We start from the raw sequence: 20,421 nt of genomic DNA, 5'->3' as shown, positions 1-20,421 counted from the left end.
TGTTCATATACAAATTTCCTTATATTTTTAGTTACATTTAGAAATAATGCTTTGTTTATGATGATAGTTTTTTTTGCCCCGCCACTCACTGTTGTTGGTTTGGTTGATGGGTTCGGGCGCTGGTGGTACCCCACCAGTCCTGACTGATCAGATGAGGAAGCTTAAATGTGTTTCTCTGTATCAGAGTCTTCCACGCATAATTCTGAACCTCATGATTAAATTGTGCTCAACTTTGACCGTTTTCTCAGACTTGACTCTGGACCTCCTAATTTGGGTTTAGGGTAAAAAATCCCTTGTCTACAATATGTAATTTTATTTTTAATACACTACATTATTCTATTTTATACAACCCTCTAGTGACCCCAGAAATTATCTTGTGACTTATTTTGGGGTCCGGCCCCCAGGTTGAGATTCACAAGTCTACATCATTATTATATATAAAATAAAGTATAATAATATAGTTATAGTTTACATTATATTATAACAACAACTATATCATTATATTATGACAACAAATTCATGCAGTGCTTCAATACACAGCGCTTTCTCTCCCTCCGTGCCAGGGATCGAACTACCGACCTTCTTGTTAGCAGACAACCTTATCTACCTCATGGTCACCAGGATGTATTAAATATTGAAATGGCCCTTGAGGGAACAAGTTTCCCCACTGCTGAGTTACTACTCTTTCTCTTACTTTCAAGACATTGTTGCATACCAGAGTAGAGAATTAGGTAGATGTGTGTGGGGTTGACAATGATAGTAACACACAAGATAAAAGTGAGGTGATCTGATGTCAAATATATTAATGTCAGACCAGACAAAGTATAGATGAGTTAAAAAAGAGAAACAATACCGTATTGAAAAGTTCAGTGGTCAGGCCAAGGTAGTTGTGTAAGGCAAGGAAAGTCACTCTCTGAAGACGCACCATGATTATCTATGAGAGGGAAACAGGATAAGACGGAGTGTACTGTTCATACAAATAATAGAATAGAAAGATTGATAGTAAGAAAGACAAAACACTTGAGTAAATGGACACACAGTGTCTGAAAATGATGCTGTTGAATTTTGCCCACTGACTGATAAGGTACTTGCAATGTCTATATCCGTCAGTGGACAATTTACCTGAATGACACGAACAAGAGTTTCGGGATATTTGTCAAAGACTGATTGGAAGGCGGCAGCTGGAAGACGCAGGACAGTGGAGGGAATTGCAGCTCGTGCTGACACTGTCTTGTACGGTGCTGGGTAGCCCTGAAATAGAAAAATAAAACTTTGTGGAGAAAACCAGACGCTATTACAGCAAAAACTCACAGAAAGTAAATTTAGTGTTTAATGTTGTAATGACAATAAAGCGAACAGCACAGAATATGAAGATAAAATAAAGACATTTTACATAATTTAAGTCACTGTTCTGGTTAAAGCAAGCTTGGTGGTGTAACTATATAATTAGTGTAACTGGACCACTTTCCCCCCATACTGTGTAGATTTAAACGAGACAAAAGGAGACAAAGGGTGATGAGTAACATCAAACTTACAGTGATAATGTCTAGGATACTGAGCAAACTGTGAACACTGTCTCCTGGTAAAACTTCCTTCACCACAGCATCTGTACCGTCCTGCAATGAGAAAACAATCACATTTAAATATGACAGCAAAATAACTTTCAGATCACAGGTTAGATTTCCAACAGACACTGATCACCAACATACACAAAGTAGAGAGCAAATGGTTGACAATCCACCACAGAGACTGAATGTCTTAGTGACTTTGTGATGCTGTAGGTGTTTCAGCGTTGTGCTCTTACAATCTCGCGGATGCACAGCTCCAGGCGGCCATTTTGAACCACGTAAATACTGTCATCGGTGTCACCTGGTCGGAAGAGTCCCTCTCCCTGGTGCAGCTGAATCAGCACCATGTGACGACACAGCTCCAGAAAGAGAGGCTTCTCAAAGTGGCCCAGCACCCTGGTGACAGCACATAAGATATTATATTACTACTTAAGACATCAACGCATGACACTGATTAGGTCAGATTCAGTAGGAAAAGGAGGTGCTGGGGTTGAGGTGGGCTATATAGAGGCTTGCTGTGGAAGCAGGAAGAGTAGGCAGCCAAAATAAAACCCACAATGTGAGCTTTCCATCCCACCAACTCTCCTGGACTGTAGGGATTAATGATTGGCAAGGGCTCTCTGGCAAAATAAAGAAACACGAATCTTCGCGTGCTCATCTAGCGGAATGTGTGGTATCTGATACGTGGAAAAACGACCTTACAGTCGATACACAGCTTGAAACCTTGACAGACGTCATGTTAATTTTTGGACCCAAGTGTTAACAAGAATCACAGACGTCACTATGATATTAGCTTCTTGTAATCTTGCTTTTAGGGGGCATCGTGAGGAAGTGGGTGAGCTCAACAATGGGAACTTTATGTAATTTATAGAGGTTGGCTCGATATGATCCCATTTTGCAAGAGTATCTTGATAGAAGGAGAAATCGTACTTACTTAAGCCCTTCAATTCAAAACAAATTAATTGCGTTGTTATCACAGAAAGTACATGACCAGATTGTTTGTGAAATAAAGGAAGCAGAGTTTTATTCAATCATAATGGACACTACTCAGGATTTAAGTAAGGTCAGTCAACTCGGTCAAGTTTTAAGATAAATCACCTTTCGCAAAGACGAAAGGTGATTGTCAACTCCACCGGTGAATGTCAAACTCCACCGGAGTTCTAGGATTGAGAATATCTCAGATCAATCAGCAGGAGGACTCGAAGCAAAAATCCTTGAACTTATAGAGAGTAAGGGACTGTCATTTAAAAAGTGCAGAGGGCAAGGATATGACGGAGCCAGTGTTATGAGCATTTATTCTGGTGTGCAGAAACGCATCCTCGATAAAGAACCGAATGCTGTATATATACATTATGCAGCACATAATTCAATTTTAGTGTTGAATGATGCTTGCCAACAGATTGCAGAAATCAAAGAGTACTATGACATTGTACAGAGATTTTAGTTTTTTTTTTGCCAGAGCATCAACATATGGGAAATGTTGGAAAACCAATTTAATTCTAAACCAACACTGAAACGACTTTGTCCAACCAGGGGCGTCTAGGCAAGATGCCATTCACGGGCTTCGATTTCGCTATGCTGACATTTTACAGGCATTGACCAAAATCTTGTCTTCACTCAAAAAAAACAGATGAATGTGCAGAGGCCACTGGATTTAGTAAGTCAATTGAAACGTTCGAATTTGCAATGATTACTGTGATGCAGGAAAAGATTTTGGAGTCGGCCGATATAGTATCGAAGTTATTGCAGAAGAAGGATATGGATCTTTTCCATGCAACAGACCTACTGGGCACTGCATGCAACACCTTATCACAGCTAAGGGATGAGTTAGAACACATCAAAAGTACAGCACAGGGACTTACAGCTTCTTGTTGCACTAACTGTAATTTCACTCAGAAACGCAAACGACGCACAAAGCGACAGTTTGATGAGCTCTGTGAGAATCAGAGCCTCACGCAATCGCCGAGACACTAGCCTTGATCTACAAGAATGACCTTTCCGCGGATTTTCTATCACAGCTACTTTCATTTCGAAATGCTCTGAAATCAGAAATAAAAAGTATTGAAAATGGTTCAATTAAAGCTCTGACCGAGCTCCTGCTCCTGAGACATATTTCTATTTTGCCTAGTGTCACAGACGTGGCTACTGCTCTCAATCTTTTTTTAACCATACCTGTCCCTGTGGCAAGTGCCGAGAGATCTTTTTCAAAACTTAAAATCATCAAAAACTATCTGAGAAGCACCATGTCCCAGGAAAGACTTGGCATAACACAGAAACAAGTCTTACTGTATGAAGTTGCTTTTCTATTCCATATCTCTTGGGTTCAAGACACTTTTAGCTTTAAACCATCATATTATTGTTCACTACTTGAAGATGATATAGGCAATAATAGTCAGTGAACAAACAGGTGCAGTTAGAATTCAGTCCATGCTGGTTATTTCAGCAAGTGAGCAATCTTCCTGAGTTCCCTTATTCAGAGAAGCTTTTGTGAAATGGATTTGCATCTGTTACAAAAACATGGCCAGTATGGGGCTTGAACCCATGACCTTGGCGTTATTAGCACCACGCTCTGACCATCTGAGCTAACCGGCCATGTTTATAGTGAGGATCAACTCCATTTATTTTCCAGTGTTCATTTGCACAGGGAAAACAACAGTTGAAGTGCAGTATGATTTGGTGAATGAGTCACTATGCGTTTTTGAGATATTTGGTACACATACACATAGTTAAAAAAAGAACTTCAATAAAGTTAGATATTTCATGGAACAATCTTTCGGCCATGTATTTTAATTCAGAGAAGCTTTTCTAAATGATTGGATATCGATAAAATAAACCTTAGATGAGGAAAGCTAAGACCACGTGGCCTAATGGACAAGGCGTCTGACTTCGAATCAGAAGTTTGAGGGTTCGAGTCCCTTCGTGGTTTAAAGTCCCTCAATTTCAAAAATATTTACAGTGTAGTGCCTTCAGTAAAAACGAAAATGCTACATGTGGTGAACACACAATGACATAACCACAGTAACAAGTCTTACTGTATGAAGTTGCTTTTCTATTCCATATCTCTTGGGTTCAAGACATTTTTTGCTTTAAAACATCATATTATTGTTCACTACTTGGAGAGGATACAGGCAATAATAGTCAGTGAACAAACAGGTGCAGTTAGAATTCAGTCCATGCTGGTTATTTCACCAAGTGAGCAATCTTCCTCAGTTCCCTTATTCAGAGAAGCTTTTGTGAAATGGATGTGCATCTGTTACTAACAACTGGCCAGTATGGGGCTTGAACCCATGACCTTGGCGTTATTAGCACCACACTCTGACCATCTGAGCTTACCGGCCACGTATATAGTTAGGATCAACTCCATTTATTTTCCAGTGTTCATTTGCACAGGGAAAACAACAGTTGAAGTGCAGTATGATTTGGTGAATGAGTCACTATGCGTTTTAGAGATATTTGGTACACATACACATAGTTAAAAAAAGAACTTCAATAAAGTTAGATATTTCATGGAACAATCTTTCAGCCATGTATTTTAATTCAGAGAAGCTTTTCTAAATGATTGGATATCGATAAAACTGCAACAGTGGAAGATTTGCTTAAAACTTTACTAAAACTTCTCTTTGATTGATTGATTATCGCAGTTGTATTGTTCACATTCTAATAAAATGACCATCGATTAGTTCTATGTCACTGTGGGACCACATAAATACTTAATTCCTTCTCCTGAGGAGCACCTCGGTTTTACATACCTGACATTTTTCAACATGTACAGCACCTCAGAGGGGAGATGGGAGTTCTGCACATCAAACTCAGTCAGGTCAGCCTCCAGCAGACAGGGAGGGGGCTCCTTGGGCTGAAGGGTGGGGGGCTCCCTCTGGATACGCAGGATCCTATCATGACATGCACATATAAAAAAAACATTTTTTCATATATTTTGTCTACAAGCCATGTTTGATACAAGAGCTGCGACTTCAAAATTAAAAACTCTTAACAATTATTTTATAAAGCCTTTAGTAGTTATCTTTAAATAGTTTGTTTAGACTCACTTGCGAGCTATAGACAGAACTTTGGTCCTCTTCCTAACTCTCTGTCGAGAGGCTGAGTTTGAGTTAGAGGCAGGGGGAGACGACAACGTCTGAACCTGCAACAGCAAAAGATGAATCATTTGGATCATTGAAACAAACTATGGCAGCATTAGTGATAGTTAATATCCTCATTTTGGGAGAAAAAAATCCATGTTGCAGCAGCAGGGGACCCACGAGATAGAAAGGACCTTTTGCTAAATGTGGAATACATGTTATGTCTATAATCACAGGCAACACTGAGTTTGATGTTTAAGAAGACACTGACCTTTCTCATGATCTTTCTGCCATAGAACATCACCTTGTCTCTCTTCCTGAAACGATAATGAGGAGCACCAGCCTCCACCTCTGAAACAAACCACACAGCCTCTGTAAGACCATCTGCAAACTAAGTAATTTATCATCCAGTCGATTCCTCTCATGCTCAGACCTGAGAATAAGAAAATCCATGCACTCACAACCAAGTGAACAATGTTTGAGCTGTACACTTTTTCTTTAAAGAATGAATAAACTACCTGATTACTTTTACATTTGCATGTACAATTTTTTTTTTTATATTATCAATTACCTAACTTATAACTGTTTAGACCTAACTCATAAGATGCATGCTCATATGAACAGTGAATGTTTTCTCTGAAACACTAACAAATTGTAAAATCATCTAATGTGATCCAACAGCTAGTTAATGTACAGGTATAACCAGCATTTATTTATCCACTGAAAATGTTTTGATTTAAATTAGACATAAATGTGCTCCAGAATAGAACAGGGTTTACTGCATGCTGGGCACTGACTTGATAGTTTGTATCTTCTGTAAAGAAGGAACACAACCACTCCAACGACTGATATTACTATCCCAGATCCAATCAGCACTGCCGTCCACTAGAAGAAAAACAGGCAAATTATCAAAACATTTATACTAAACAGTTCACTGAGCAGTTCAACAGGTCATTGAAAACGCCACTGCCTGTTCATGCTTGCTGCAATAACTGCCATGACTTGAATGTTTAACCCAAAAAATAGATATATAGATATTTCTGATAAAAGACAAGTGAATGAAGACTGATAATAATATGTTCATTGCATTCCTTAAAAACAAAAAAACTGCCATTTATATGCCTCAGTCAAATGACTGGAGGCAGAAATTGACTGTCACCATATTGATTTCCATCCTCTCTTCCACAAGCTGCTGCATCCTGGCCTTGAGCTCGCTGCCGAGAGGAACCAGGCTCTGAAACAATAAGAAACAACATAGGTTGAATGACATCAACTGGACTTGGGGGTCGGTTGTGTTAAACGTGTGTGAGCAAACAGAACAGAACAAGGATTATGTTCAGTTGAAAATTTGACAACAAAAACTTAATCCCAACGTTTTCTTTAAAATGTCTCCAAATAAAGGTACAATAATCAGCTGAACATCATAACACATGTGGAGTATTTGTAAAGCATTCCTTTTGTTATCCACAGAGCTATTAAATCTCAAGTGTTGTCATAACCTTGTGATTTGCCAAGGACGTGGAGCTTAACTTTTAAACAACTAATGCAGTGCCCGTTCTTCACCTGTCTGTTTGTTATGGGATTTTCTCTTGTCCTGTGCTCATGAACTAATTTAGAATTATTCTTTGTCATTAGTGCGTCCTCCTTAAACAGTTCTACAATAAACTTTCAGTTTTTATTGCTTGTGTGCAGAGCTTTTTTTATACAGTATATGGTGCAGAGTGAAGTTAAAAAAACTTTGAGTTTATCTTACCGGGTTTATCTGCAATTATGATTTTATAGTCAATGTTTTTCAGAAAATAAAACTGAATCTGCTTTCTTATGTAATATTGTTCTCATGTGTGGCATATGATCTTGAATAATTTACTGAACTGCTGTTGTTTTTCATATACTGCATGTTGTAAATTTCAGATGTCTGTTAAGAAACCGACACAAATTAACCCCCTGTAATTCTGCTCGATATTAAGTATGATAGCAACAAAATGTAGGTTGTGCTTTTTCAAATTGCCAAAGAGGAAATTATTCTATTAATGTTGCTGCTATGACAGAGATCATCCAGCACCTGAGACACACCTGAATGTTTGTGTAGGTCCAATATGGTGCAATAAAAAATAAACAAATTATTTATATAATCTGGCATTGATTTTGACACACAGTTTGATCCTGTTGCAGAGAACTGCTGTAGAAGAAGGCATTCTCCCCTCGGTTCCCAGACTGAGGGCATGCTGATCCGCCCCCATTGACTGCTACAGAGTAATGGTCACCTTTTTATTCACAGTTTATTAATATGAGCATTTCATATGTCCAAAACACACAAGATTTGACACTGCAATTCCTTGAGTCAGTAAAATACACATGCCAAGAGTAAAGCCGATAAAATGAGTGATTCCACATACAGATAGACAGACGTTTAAGGAATTAGTAGGTAGATGAAGTGCATGAAGGTGTTGAGGACATACTGGGTATATGATGCAGCTCTCCTCTTCACTGTCGTCCTCCATCCCTGTTTAAAGACAATAATACAACATTTTAAAAGGCAGTCTGTAAGAGTGAAATTAAAATGTGATCAACACTTTAAAGGTCTAGTGTGTAAGTGTTAGGGGAAAGGGATCTATCGGCAGAAACTGAATTTAAGTGTGTTCCATCTAAATTGTAGAAATGTTTGTTTTCTTTACACTAGAATGGCCCCTTTATATTTAAATACTTTATATTTATATCGGGAGAGGGTCCTCTCTATGGAGGCTGACATGCTTTTTACAGTCGTCCAAACTGGACAAAAACTATATTAAGACAACTGAAGGCTACCACAGGTTCTCTTTAATATTTGGAAGGGGAGATAGAGGTGAGCAGTATTCAGGTGGAGCATCACTGCTAGATATCAATAAACTCTACACACTGAACCTTTTATATTTTAAACTAAGAACTGTAACATTTCATTAATTAAGAAGACCACAGGGGAAAAGCTGCTGCCATTATACATTAATAATAGCTTATGACTAGAAGCCTTGACCATAGAAATATTGATGTCATGTTTTATTCCCAGGGTTCATACACTTGTAAAACAAATCACACATGGACTTTACTCAAGCCACACTGAGTAGGGGGACGTGCAGTCAGCTGACTGTCAGGTCACAGAGGCAAAGGTCTGTGGGTGAAAGACCACCTCCCCACCCGACTGAAGCAAAAGAGGTCACACACTCGGTGTTTGTAACCAGACACCCCAGTCCTCCTCCTTCTCCTCTGCACTTTAACACTGACTCAGTCCAACATGGCCAAAACACACAAATCTGGAAAACGGTCCAGTGAAATAATATCAGTCATTTCAACAGCGAGCCAGAAGACTTCGACGACAGTGGTACAGGTCCCCGCTGACATGACAACATGCAGTGTGCAGGTGACGCAGATGAAGTCACACGTTTAATGGTTTGATATTAACCTGTAGCTGATACTTATTGAGAAAGAAGAGAGGTGAAAGTTCACGTTCAAACCAGTAGACATTAACTTTCCCTTACTTCTCTGACAGCCTGTGGCTTTGGGCTCATCCTCCCCTGAGGTTACAACCCGCTACACTACACAAGAACGAGACACATGTGAAACACACACGCAGCATGTGCGAACTGACAGATAACACAACTAACACGAGCTAACACACTTAGCTTCAGCGAACATCTGCCAACAGGACTGACCAAACAGATTTTCACACTTACCTTTTTTCTCTCAAAGTTTTTGAGTATACATGCCTCAACAACAGTGTAAAGAGAGCAGGCTGCAACACAAACTGTATTTCCGGTCATACTTCAAACTAAAACACTGAAACGAGAGCGGACGGCGATTTGCCGCAAAAGGCTGTATTCTCAGCTGATTTTCAGTGACACAAATTATATATATATATATAGAGATTTAAAAGAGCAATTGGAGAGCAATTATGCACAAAAATTGTTTTGTGCATAATTTGTTCACAACCTATTTTTCAAATAAACCTAAACTACACATACTCATAAAAAAAGAAAATTAAAACGAACAGATGTACAACAACAGGGGTTATAAACATAGTCGTACATAAACAAATACAAAATGATACTGGTAAAGTAAACAGAGAAAACCGAATATTGGTAATGTAGACAAATGACATATGATATAGATAATATACACAAGTTATATATAATGTAGTTTAACAAAAACAGATAACTTGTAATGTGGATAATATAAACAGATAATATATAATGTATAATAACTAGGTCTGTCTCTAGACTCTAAAGTAACGCAAGTAAATTCGGGATGATTAATTTGTGAAATTAACGCGTAAATTTTTTTGCATGCGCAGAATGACCAATTCCAAGCACCCATACCCTCCCCCACGCTCAGAGCGACACACGCAGTGTGATCATAGCTCGGTCAAGGGAAGCAGCCAGTCAGTGACTTTGTAGAAGAACAGCGAAAACACCGAGTTTCCCTGGTCTCAGCTGTTCAGTGATCAGCGCCGCTGCGTCATGATCAGCGCAGAAGCTGCAGGTGGTTTGTTTCGAGCTGGGGTTTCTGTGTCCTCCTCCACTCTGCTCTCACTTAAACTAATTAACACTCCTCACTAGTTATAAGGACCTGATCAGTACCTGAAGTCACTTTGACTTGTTGCTTGACTAGCTCCAAAGTTTGTGAGGCTGCATTTAAACATCATGGAAATGACTCGTCAACATGTTGTGCTCAGTAGCACGAGACGTGTCGCTCGCAGTCAGGACTCAGTGATAGAATGAGTGGAGCGACACGCACCATCGATTCATAACCAAACACATGACCGTACGTTTTTCACATCAATCCTCTCAGGAAAATATAGTAACTATTACCGTGAACTAGTTCATTTTTATCTGCATGAACTGAACTTGGAACTCGTTCTTTTTAAGTGTGAACTGGCTCAACACTGCTTCTACAGATGGGCTACGATTCAGATTTCACATTAACATTTAATTGTGTAAAGGTTTGGTTGTTTGATTGATTTGAAAAAGAGAAGAAAAAAGTCATTTTCATCCATCCTATATTTGCAAAAAAAGAGAGAGCAAAGGCTAAGATGCCCCAATTGTTTGGGATAAAGGTTATTTGAGTTTGCTAGAACAAAAAGTTCTAATTAAAATCATCCTATGTTTGCTCTGAGGCATAGCAAAGAGACAGCCACATTTAATTATAGTGTGGTATGTTTTAGATTGAAGAACATTATTTTTCAATCTTTATAACTATCATTTAGGCTTGTCATCAATAAAAAAACATGTTAAATGTATTCGTCCGCCTTCTTTCATTTATCTTTCGAATATTAATCGTGAATAGTTAAAATGTTAATGTTTGATAGCCCTAACAATAACAGATAGTATATATGGGAAATATAAACAGAATGTGATATATATAATTTAATGTATCAGCTTTATATTTTAGGAGGTGGACATGAAATATTAAAAAACGGCTTCATTCAAAAACACAATATGAAGTTTTTACCACTTTACATTGATATTGATTATGTGGAACAATGCCAGTCAGAGGTTACCATTTCGAATTTCTCTACTTTAACAGTACATCTTAAAAGTAAAGTATAAAAGTATCGTAGAAATGATGTAAAGCACAGCGACAGATTCTTTTTTTCCTACATTTTATTTTGGAGGGTAATTCTCTTCCTGTCTCTAGCTTCACCGTCGCAGTCCGTAACAGATGAGACGTAGTATCCCGGGATTTGATTGGCCGATGGCGGCGCTCAAACTCAGCCAATCACTGCACATTTCTTTACACTGTCACACACGATACTGACACAGGAGTATCTGTATGCTCAAGGTGAGAAGAGATAAATGTTGCATTATTTCAACTATATGTATAAATGTGTGAGCAGTGTACAGTAATAATAGTTTAAACTGCATCTAATATTTCGTCTTAATCTACAGCTAGCTTTTTAGCAGACGAAGTAGCATCCAATAGCTTGTAAGTTAGCTAGCGAGTGAACGAGATATCAGTTTACTGCAGGCAACATAGCAGGTTTATTATGTTTTCCTGATCTGATTTATACCCCTAATCGAACAGTGTGGTTAAAAATTAAGTTAATTAAACAAATTATGTTTATAAACTCAACTGGGGAAACTGTAGCTTGTATACAACAGCACTTTCGTGGCCAGAGGGCATTCAACATATAGGAACAAAACCTAACACTAAACAAAATATCTGGGATTGACAATCTATGAAAAACATAAATCAGCTCAAGAAGCCAAAACAAACATTTGGAAGTAACTTGAACGCATCATAGTTGAAGACGGTGATTCCATTGGACTTATTTAATGCTTGCTATATATTGTATGGTCCTAATTAATTTGCATTAAGATGATTATAAGTAACTGTTCCTTGTGAGAAACAAGATGACACCTTATGCTGGTGGAGAATCCCAGCTCCCCTCTCTTACTTGATATTTTCTTCAATCAATCATGCTTTCTCTGCAGGTTTTCTCTACTCTTTGAGGAGGAAACTGTAGCACCATGGGTGTGTTATCTACTCTGATGAGGGGACTGGTGAGAGGAGCGGACAGGATGTCTGAGTTCACCAGCAAGCGAGGATCAAGAACTCATAATAAAGGCAGGGGCGCGAGGCCCACTGGACTGAATCTCTCTAGCAGAAAGTTTCTGGCCATAAGAGCCATGATTCCTGAGTTTGTGGTGCCCAACCTGGAGGGATTCAAGCTAAAGCCCTACGTCTCATATCGCGCACCCAGAGGAATGGAGCCGCCACTCACCGCACAGAGTGTGTTTGCTGAGGTGGTGGCCCCTCAGATCCAGAAAGACTTTGAAGACGGCACCTTTAGCAAAGAGCAGCTGGAGAAATATGGATTTGAGCCCACACAAGAAGGGAAGCTCTTCAAGCTCTATCCAAAGAACTATGTGCGTTAAAGACACTCTTGTTGTAATGTTTTCACAAGTGAAGACACAGGTTTCTGATCAACTGGACATAAAGCTGCAGATCCACACGTGACACCTTGAGGAGACACATCACAAATAAGGCTGGCCTTTAAGTTCAGAAAACTAGCATCCTTCATGTCGTTGATTTTTCTGTTACTTAAGAATAAATCTGAGATCAATGTGACAATTGTTCATTCAATATTGCATTCTTGTCAGCCTAACAGTTCGAGCTGATCAGCATTTACATGTGGGTTGCGGGTTTACAAATGAGCATGATTGTAAAGAGGGTTTTTTGTGTGTTTCTCTGAACTTAATAAAAAAACAACTTTTCACTAGTGACAAAGTTGAGAAACAGTGAATGCAGAAGTTGTCATTTATTGGTCAGAAAATGCAATGAATGTAAACAGCGGTTAAAAGTGACCTCTTCACATTTTAATCTACAACAGTTATTTTTCCAAAATCATCAAATGGCAAAAATCAGCTCAGATTTCAGGCCAGCAGCACAGACGCTGACTTAAGAGATGGAAGAGGTTTTTTTTGGAGGAGCTTCCCTACTCAGTCTCGATATCATCCTTCATCAAGCTGGTCGGGGATAAAAATCACATCAAACACATTAAAACTGATCAAATTGCCAATAACAATTAAATCAAAGATACAAGGAGCCTGGTGAGGCAGAGGATCCCAGAGAGAATTTCACTTTGCGACAAACAGCCATAAGAAACATTCATACATGCTGCATGGTTCCCTGTTTGTTAAATTCATGCTGGTCTTCAAACAAGGTGTTTCAGAGAAAAAAATGTAAAACAAAATGAGTGAGCTTTGGGTGAATTATATTGTAATAAACAGTATAAGGACTGTACATAATCTGTTTAAATAGAAGTCTATGAAAAATCAATTTAATTATGAAAATATAGGGTTTTGTTACTTAAACGTTTTGTGGTAAGGTATTGCAGAGGGAAAGGAGCTTCATAACAGTATGTCGTTCCCATGTCATAGCTGGCTTTATATTCTGCTGAGCTTTGGTTCATTTTATAATTTGACAGAAGATGTTTGCTGCTCAGTTTCCTTATTGGCCTCATCTATTGTGCAGTCCCAGCGCCACACATGCATCATATGGTCATAGAATGAGCAGCTTGCGAGTAGACAGGACAGTGAGGGCACATCGCCATTAGGGTTGAGGGTAGGGCTTGCTGTAGGGGTGGAGGACGGTGCTTCAATATCCTCTGGGATGTATCGTCCGGCATCATCCTCCAGGAACGTATCAAAACTGGCAGTGGGAGATTCGAACTGTATCCTTAGGTGTCCCCCTCCTCTGGTCTCTATGAGGCTTTCCTTTGGTTCTGCAGGGGGAGGGGAGCTAGGAGCAGGCTGCTCCAGGGACAGTCGGGACCAGTCAGCTCCGTACGCAAGTGAGTTGTGGAGGATGTAGGATGCGACGACAGGACAGGCTCCTTCACTGGCCTCTGGACATTGACAGGAGAACAACATGGTTACAGTTAAACTCTGTGCTCAAACAGCAACTCTTTGAGCACTATTTCGACAGCTAAATGTTTTGTTCTTCAAGTCCTTTTTGTATGAACAAACAAACACCAAAACACAAGGCAAAAAGTCATTCAAGAATTTTCTTTCTTGTGAAATACTTACAAAATGTTGTGACATTAAATGTCAATAATAATAACAAATGTTATCTGATGTATACAGTATGAAGGGATGCCCGGATCAATTAGAAGCAAAGGTTTAACTCGAGACAATGCAAGCAGCTAAAAATTAAATATTTTGTGTTGAAGTAGTCAAAGTAATGGTGGATTAATGCATAACAGTCCTACAGCCATGGGAAGAAACTACATTTCCACGCTTGTTTGTTGAATTTTAAAGTTCACATTTGATACCAGAGCCTTCTTCATCTCTCTTTCATGCTCACCTAGGGCCTGCCGGCAGTGAAGGATTTGGAAGTCGTTGTGCATGCAGGCTGCCAACAGCAGGTCCTGATGGGTCGGATGCCACTTCAGCCTCCACACTCCACCACCCATGGCACTCTCACTAAGAGGCTGCTGCATGTTCCTGCCATCCCAAAGCAGAACCTGCTCATCATAGCTGCAGGAGGAGAGGCCAATACCAAGACTTAAAAACACATTGGAATCACAATTAACATATAACAATTTAGGTCACTGGAATATTTACCTGCCTGTAGCCAGGATGTGTTCCCGATGTGGATTGCTATGAATACTGCACACACCCATTGAATGCCTTTCAGAGAACAAGACAAATGTGTCAGTATGCTTCTATAGTTCTATGCCTCTAACTGGACAGTCCTGATTTATGCATCAGTACTCACCTTTTACTGGTAAATGTGGGGCAGGAGGGACCCACCCTGAGATCCCATCCCTTAAGTTTGCAGTCATCACCACCTGGTAAGGAAAGACATAGAATGTTTACATACAGGGATTAAAAACTAGTTATGGTTGATGAAGACACTGGTGGTATTTTGCTCCCACATATACTGAAGTAGACACTGATATGAAACTTATATTACATCACATTTCATTTAGCTGACGCTTTATCCAAAGCAGCTTACATAAGTGCATTCAACAATGAGGGTACAAACCGAGAACAACAAGAATCAAGAAAGTGCAATTTTCTTCAAGAAAGCCAAACTACAAAGTGCTATAGGTAAGTGCCATATTAATGCTACTGAAAACGTTTTTTGCTTTTATAAATACTTGAAAAGCAGAATTTTGTTTAGCAGTTAATGTAAAAGCTTTTATTATCTATTATTATCTATAAAAGTTGGAAAATATGTTGTAGAAAGAGTAGTAAAGCAAATATCCCTTGTCAGGTCTTTCCTCCTGAGTTGGTCCCCTGCTGCACCATACACATATATGTGTATGGCGCACATATATATAGAAAAACACAAGACGATTAATTCAATATTTGTCTTTCCTTTTCTTGTGTCAATAAAGGATAGAGGAACAAATAATATATGTCTTTAGGTCATGTGCTGAGTATTTCCTTTAACTGAGAGTACCAATCTGCTGATCCAAGATTTGCTTTGTCAAATAAGTTTACATCCCAGCAAAAGTGAAGGAGGAAAAACAACCCTGATTTCACTGTCTAACTTTTTTCTTCTTCTGTGAGATTATCAAATATTTCAGGAACCTGAAACTAAACTCAGGCTACAAAGAGCTGTGTTTGTGAAACCATGTTGAGATCAGTAAGTACTATAAGTCCACTGAGTGACACTGAGCTTACAGATAGCGAGAATGTGTTTGTTTTTATCCACAAGTTTAAGACAATAAAATAATATCATACACAATATGCTCTTGTATGACATACTATAGTTGTTATATTAACTTCTTCAATTGATAAGTACCTATAAAAAGGTACATAAGCCATTGTCAGACATGAACTCAGAAGGATGTCTGCACAATTGGGTCCAGACTGTTTTCTGAGTTTTCCTTTCACACGTGAACAACACAGCAGGATAAACTCCACTCACACGCATTCAAAACTGAAATCTGAGATCCAGTTGTGCTCTCATATCAGGTCACTCACACAAAGTTCTTACTAGGAAGCTGGCCAGAGGAACTCCAGCGAGTGTCAAGAGACTATGAGCAGACATTTGCATTCTGACATACGGCCCTGTCAGAATAAAAATGTATATCCATGTTCATATATGAGATCAAATATGACCATTGGCTTACGGCCAAAGAAAGAAAGAGGTATGGCAGGTGACAGACCACCGTTTTAAATGGGCGTTACCAGAATAAACCAGCTGTGTATTCCAGTATGAGAAGGCTGAGATCCAGGCCTCAAAGTTGTGAGCCTTCCACTGCGAAATAGATGTCAGAGCACCCTCAGCCAGAGAGAGCACGCTTACACAGCCTGCGGAGTCACTGCAGACTATCCGCACATCACTGCTGCTCACACAAACAGGGGGCACATTAAAAAAAGAACTTGACACAATCACACTGACTGATGTACAAAATATGATACTGGTCATTGGAAAACTATCTCACCTGTCCATTCTTCCAGTGGACCAATCTAATGACAGAGCCAGGCGCTCTGCGCCCACCTCCAGACTTCTCAGAGTTTGCAGACTGTGGCTGCCATCCTACTGGATACACACATTCATAAGTGCAGACCACAAAAACAGCCAAAACAAGTTTAACTGACAGTTGGATTTACTGTGGTATGACAGCTGCTTTCAACCAACACAGCACACGTTCGTTCTGAGATGTCGATTGTAATTGATCATGTGTTCTGTCAAACGTATATGCTGACTTTGTAAACAAACATCAGTTAAATGCAGAATGATTTAAGACTTCAGTGACGGCGTTTACTCTGATGTCATAATTTCTCACCTGACTGTCAGACAGTATGTACAGCTGTAGCTCCCCTGTTGCCGCTGCTGCTCCCAAGACTGCCTTTCCTGACACTGGCACATGGCACCTAAGAATATGCAAACCAATCAATAAGGAGGAATTAAAACAGTGAAGGACAACAGTCACATTGGTCAAGCCTGATTTCTTACCACTTTAGATCTAAAATAGCAGCGGTGTCGATGCGCTGCAGCTCGGTGAGAGGAGGACCCACTGATTCGTCTCGCCGAAAGTCAAAAAGGTACAATCGACCAGTCCGTCTCGGAGTGGCATCCTCTACCCCTACCTACAGGAAAAATGTATAATGCATCAGGCTACAGCAGGACACAAACAGGAGCTTGAATTTGTGTAACGCTATTGTGTACCTGCTACTGCTGCATGAAATTAAATCACAAAAAGCAGACCTAAAATGACGCAGTATTTTTTGTTTGCAATGAATCTCAGGATTTCACTATACAGGCTTAATATGGTGAACATTACAAAACAACTCAAATTCTGGCATTTAATTGAATTACAGGGTTCTTTGATGAGTCAACCAAAGTTCAATACGCAACATTTACTTGTTTCGACACATTTAATCTTAAAAAACTACCTAATAAGAAGTTTTGTTTAGTAGGTAAGGATTCCTCGAGTTGATGTGAAAAATAGAGCTTGACTATATCGATTTATTGGGAACAAAGCCAATATCCATATTACAGATTTAAATACATTTGGAATATGAAAAAGTAAATGATTCCGCATGTTATTTTCAAACCCTTATGAGAAAGAAATGTCTCTGAAGCTTGATGTTTTAAATTGAAATACTATTATAAATAAATATAAATAAAAAAAACACATACAATCAAATACACAGAACAAAAAAACATTATACACAAAATACTTATCTTTGCTGCATTTTTTAAACTTTACTAAATCAAATTTCGTAAACATAAACACTGATATTGATGTGTCTGTGTATTTATACCGGATGTACTTAATGATAACAAAGGCAAACAAATGTTTACTTTAAATTATATGCAATCGGAACTAAATTAGTGTTGACAGGCATGAGTTTGTGTACATATGACACCGTTAGGCCTGATCTTGTTTAAACTCACCCCTTTGTGTAGCTGATAATTCCCGCAGACCAGGATGTTGTGGCACTGGGACACAGGACACCACTCCACCGTGTCAGCGCTAAGCTCCGTGTCAAACACTTGTAGACTGCGGGTCCTCGACTTCCAGGCCATGACCGCCTGCTCTGCGTAACATCCCTGTGCTGGTGCACTCACTGAAAGCAGCAACAACACGTCTCAGCTGCAGAACCAACAGTGGACTCAGATACATCTGTAAGTAGCACGTCAATACTGGAGCAACATCACCTAGCTACCTTGGCTAACTGAGCTAACTGTTTGGTAGCTAGCTAGCAGGCTATTATTAACGCACTGCTGTTTCACGCAGCGCAAACTGTCATGTGCGGACATTTCAGAGAGTGAACAGATATATTCGGTGATAAAAGGAGTCAAAGGAACCTTTCATCAATAGTGAACATACATGCAACTCATCATTGTCAACAAAACTCACATGTTGGTCTGCCCGGTGCACTAGTTCCAAACAGTCTGGATGTAGTGACGACAAGTCACATGACTAAGTATCGCCCACGTCATGACTGAGAGGTCAGCTTGAACATGGACTGTGGTAGAGCAAAGAAGTTATATGTATGTATAAGGGACATATGTACAGTTCTAGTTATACTGTCAATGTTACCCCGTATTGGAAGTGTGCGGAGGTCTGTAAACATACATGCGCCTCGAAGTATTTGCTCCTTTCATTTTTTGTGTGTTATATATTTGACAACAATGGTGTATTGTCTATACCAGCTATGTAAATAACAAGTTATTAGTAAAAACAGCATGTTGTCAACTTCTTAAAGGGCCTATATTTTACACTTTTCAGGGATTTAATTTGAGGTATTGGTCCCGTTGTTTTGTCTGGATACCGCTATAGAAGACCAGCCACATATTTACAGTAGGTTACAACAGGATGTTTCTGAACGGCAAGTTACACCGTCCTCAGGTTTGTTCAGGTTTTAGCAGGACAGTCGTCCAATGTAGGAGTAAGTCCAGATTCACAGTGCAGAGTTTCACAACGATTAACGTACAATACAGATAAATGTTCAATACAGATCAGAATCAGACAGATATGCCTATAGATGGTGTGTTTTCTAAATTTTGTCTATTCTCTAAGGTTGCTATTGCTTCCGTCATCAGTGTGTGTGTGTGTGTATGTAGGTGTGTGATGTTTTCAACAGTTTGTTGTGTAGGTTATCTCTCATCATGCATCAGTATGGTCTAATGTTCTTTGTCTTTCTTTAAAATGTTCTTCTTCATTGACCAAACATACATCTAATACATTAAATAGGACCCGTGACCTTCCAGGGGCTGTAGGACGTTGAAAGTTTGTCCAGGTCTTGATGTTTAAGCATCGGATCACAATAAGGTAGTGGGGGTAATGTGCATGTGCTTGGGCTTGGGACTTGACCCTGGTGTGTGCAAGATGAGATGATTTTATATGTCCCTGCCTGTGTTTTTCTGTCCCTTTTTTGTGGTTCATCTAACCATAAACTGAATGCTTCCATGTTGCATTACAACTAAACTTGCCTTTCCTTCCCTCTGTCTCTTTTTCTTCTCCTCTAACTTATACTTTAGTCGAGTTAATTGCCTTACACTAAAACTTCTGATCGATGTAAATCCACATTCTGTAATCCAACAACAGTTTTGTCACCTGAATTTGTGCTCATGTATAAGATGTTTTGGACTTCTGAAAACATCTTTGTCCTGTTGATGTTGTGATGACCCTCCCCTCTTATTCTGTTTGTCTTGGTTGTGCGCTTTCCCTTTCAGTAAGTGGCAGCAGAGGGGAGAATGAGGTTAACCTGGGCGGCTGGTCTAGAGCCTATTTAACTGGCTGGCTCAGTCTCTCTCTCAGCTCCCACATGTGGTCTTGGGTTTTGTGTTCACTTAACAGGTTGTGTCTTCCAATGATCCATGCACTGCTATACATAATTTTACTGATTTATTAGCATCTTGGTTTCTTTTTGTAAATAGTTTGCTTTAGTAAACCCTCACTCCTGTTGTATGTCTTAACCGTGAGCTAGTTCGTGACAATGTTCACTGGCATTTGCACCCACAGTGAAAAAAAAAATGAAATGAAAATAAAAAAATGTATGTAGGAATTAGGTCTTCAATGAATCTCCACAGGACTTCTATTCAGTAAAGAAACGTGCACATGACCTTCAAAGCCAGTGTCCATAAACCCTCACTCGAGCGATCCCACTTCCGGACTGCGTGTATGCGAGTTCCCGTGTGTAAACGGTGTAGTTGTAGCTGTGTCAAGTGAAGCCACCATTTTGTGATTCACATGTACACAGATAGTAATATTTAATATTGACAATTTATTTCTTTTATCTGTATTATATTTTTTACGAACTTTAACTCAG

General features: G+C 39.3%; 3 protein-coding genes and 3 non-coding genes across 11 annotated transcripts in view; 2 read left to right on the top strand and 4 right to left on the bottom strand.

Annotated features, from left to right (window-relative positions):
- Positions 1-9,436, bottom strand: part of pnpla7b (patatin-like phospholipase domain containing 7b) — a 76,474-nt gene extending 67,038 nt beyond the window's left edge. For 4 of the 6 annotated variants that reach the window (XM_062384806.1, XM_062384810.1, XM_062384812.1 and 1 more), the window contains exons 1-11: positions 9,355-9,436; positions 8,107-8,150; positions 6,807-6,881; positions 6,445-6,532; positions 5,919-5,998; positions 5,615-5,709; positions 5,318-5,458; positions 1,805-1,964; positions 1,536-1,616; positions 1,123-1,251; positions 854-934 (exon numbers count right to left, since the gene is read on the bottom strand). In XM_062384806.1, coding sequence (XP_062240790.1) covers positions 854-934; positions 1,123-1,251; positions 1,536-1,616; positions 1,805-1,964; positions 5,318-5,458; positions 5,615-5,709; positions 5,919-5,998; positions 6,445-6,532; positions 6,807-6,881; positions 8,107-8,148 — 972 coding nt within the window. In that variant the 5' untranslated portion in view covers positions 8,149-8,150; positions 9,355-9,436. The other 2 variants (XM_062384809.1, XM_062384808.1) reach the window with 2 other exon arrangements.
- Positions 4,087-4,160, bottom strand: trnai-aau (transfer RNA isoleucine (anticodon AAU)). The gene has a single exon. It is a non-coding gene; the product is annotated as a tRNA-Ile (tRNA).
- trnar-ucg (transfer RNA arginine (anticodon UCG)) lies at positions 4,422-4,494 on the top strand. Its single transcript has one exon. It is a non-coding gene; the product is annotated as a tRNA-Arg (tRNA).
- On the bottom strand, positions 4,833-4,906 carry trnai-aau (transfer RNA isoleucine (anticodon AAU)). The gene has a single exon. It is a non-coding gene; the product is annotated as a tRNA-Ile (tRNA).
- A 1,885-nt stretch (positions 9,437-11,321) lies between the features above and the next one.
- Positions 11,322-12,923, top strand: mrpl41 (mitochondrial ribosomal protein L41). The gene is made up of 2 exons (XM_062384805.1): positions 11,322-11,458; positions 12,112-12,923. The coding sequence occupies exon 2, from the start codon at positions 12,148-12,150 to the stop codon at positions 12,553-12,555; it is 408 nt and encodes a 135-aa protein (XP_062240789.1). The 5' UTR covers positions 11,322-11,458; positions 12,112-12,147; the 3' UTR covers positions 12,556-12,923.
- On the bottom strand, positions 12,920-18,613 carry dph7 (diphthamide biosynthesis 7). Its single transcript, XM_062384804.1, has 10 exons — positions 18,507-18,613; positions 18,041-18,213; positions 17,096-17,229; positions 16,926-17,013; positions 16,581-16,675; positions 16,324-16,481; positions 14,900-14,972; positions 14,746-14,811; positions 14,486-14,658; positions 12,920-14,027 (listed from the first exon to the last, which is right to left on the bottom strand). Exons 2-10 carry the CDS (start codon positions 18,170-18,172, stop codon positions 13,594-13,596), a joined length of 1,353 nt encoding a protein of 450 aa, XP_062240788.1. The 5' UTR covers positions 18,173-18,213; positions 18,507-18,613; the 3' UTR covers positions 12,920-13,593.
- Between the last annotated feature and the right edge of the window lie 1,808 nt (positions 18,614-20,421).

Source organism: Platichthys flesus, chromosome 3 (genome assembly GCF_949316205.1).
Source record: "Platichthys flesus chromosome 3, fPlaFle2.1, whole genome shotgun sequence".
NCBI lineage: Eukaryota > Metazoa > Chordata > Actinopteri > Pleuronectiformes > Pleuronectidae > Platichthys > Platichthys flesus.
The sequence above is the reverse complement of the archived record's forward strand: the minus strand, read 5'-3'. Positions and strand labels throughout refer to the sequence as shown.

Bases quoted from the DNA above. Each gene is read 5' to 3' on its own strand.
- dph7 (XM_062384804.1), bottom strand. From the start codon at position 18,172: ATGGCCTGGAAGTCGAGGACCCGCAGTCTACAAGTGTTTGACACGGAG. The intron at 17,230-18,040 runs GTGAGTTTAAAC...TTTTTCCTGTAG, and splicing joins ATTATCAGCTACACAAAGGG to GTAGGGGTAGAGGATGCCAC. The intron at 17,014-17,095 runs GTAAGAAATCAG...GCATATTCTTAG, and splicing joins GCTATTTTAGATCTAAAGTG to GTGCCATGTGCCAGTGTCAG.
- mrpl41 (XM_062384805.1), top strand. From the start codon at position 12,148: ATGGGTGTGTTATCTACTCTGATGAGGGGACTGGTGAGAGGAGCGGAC.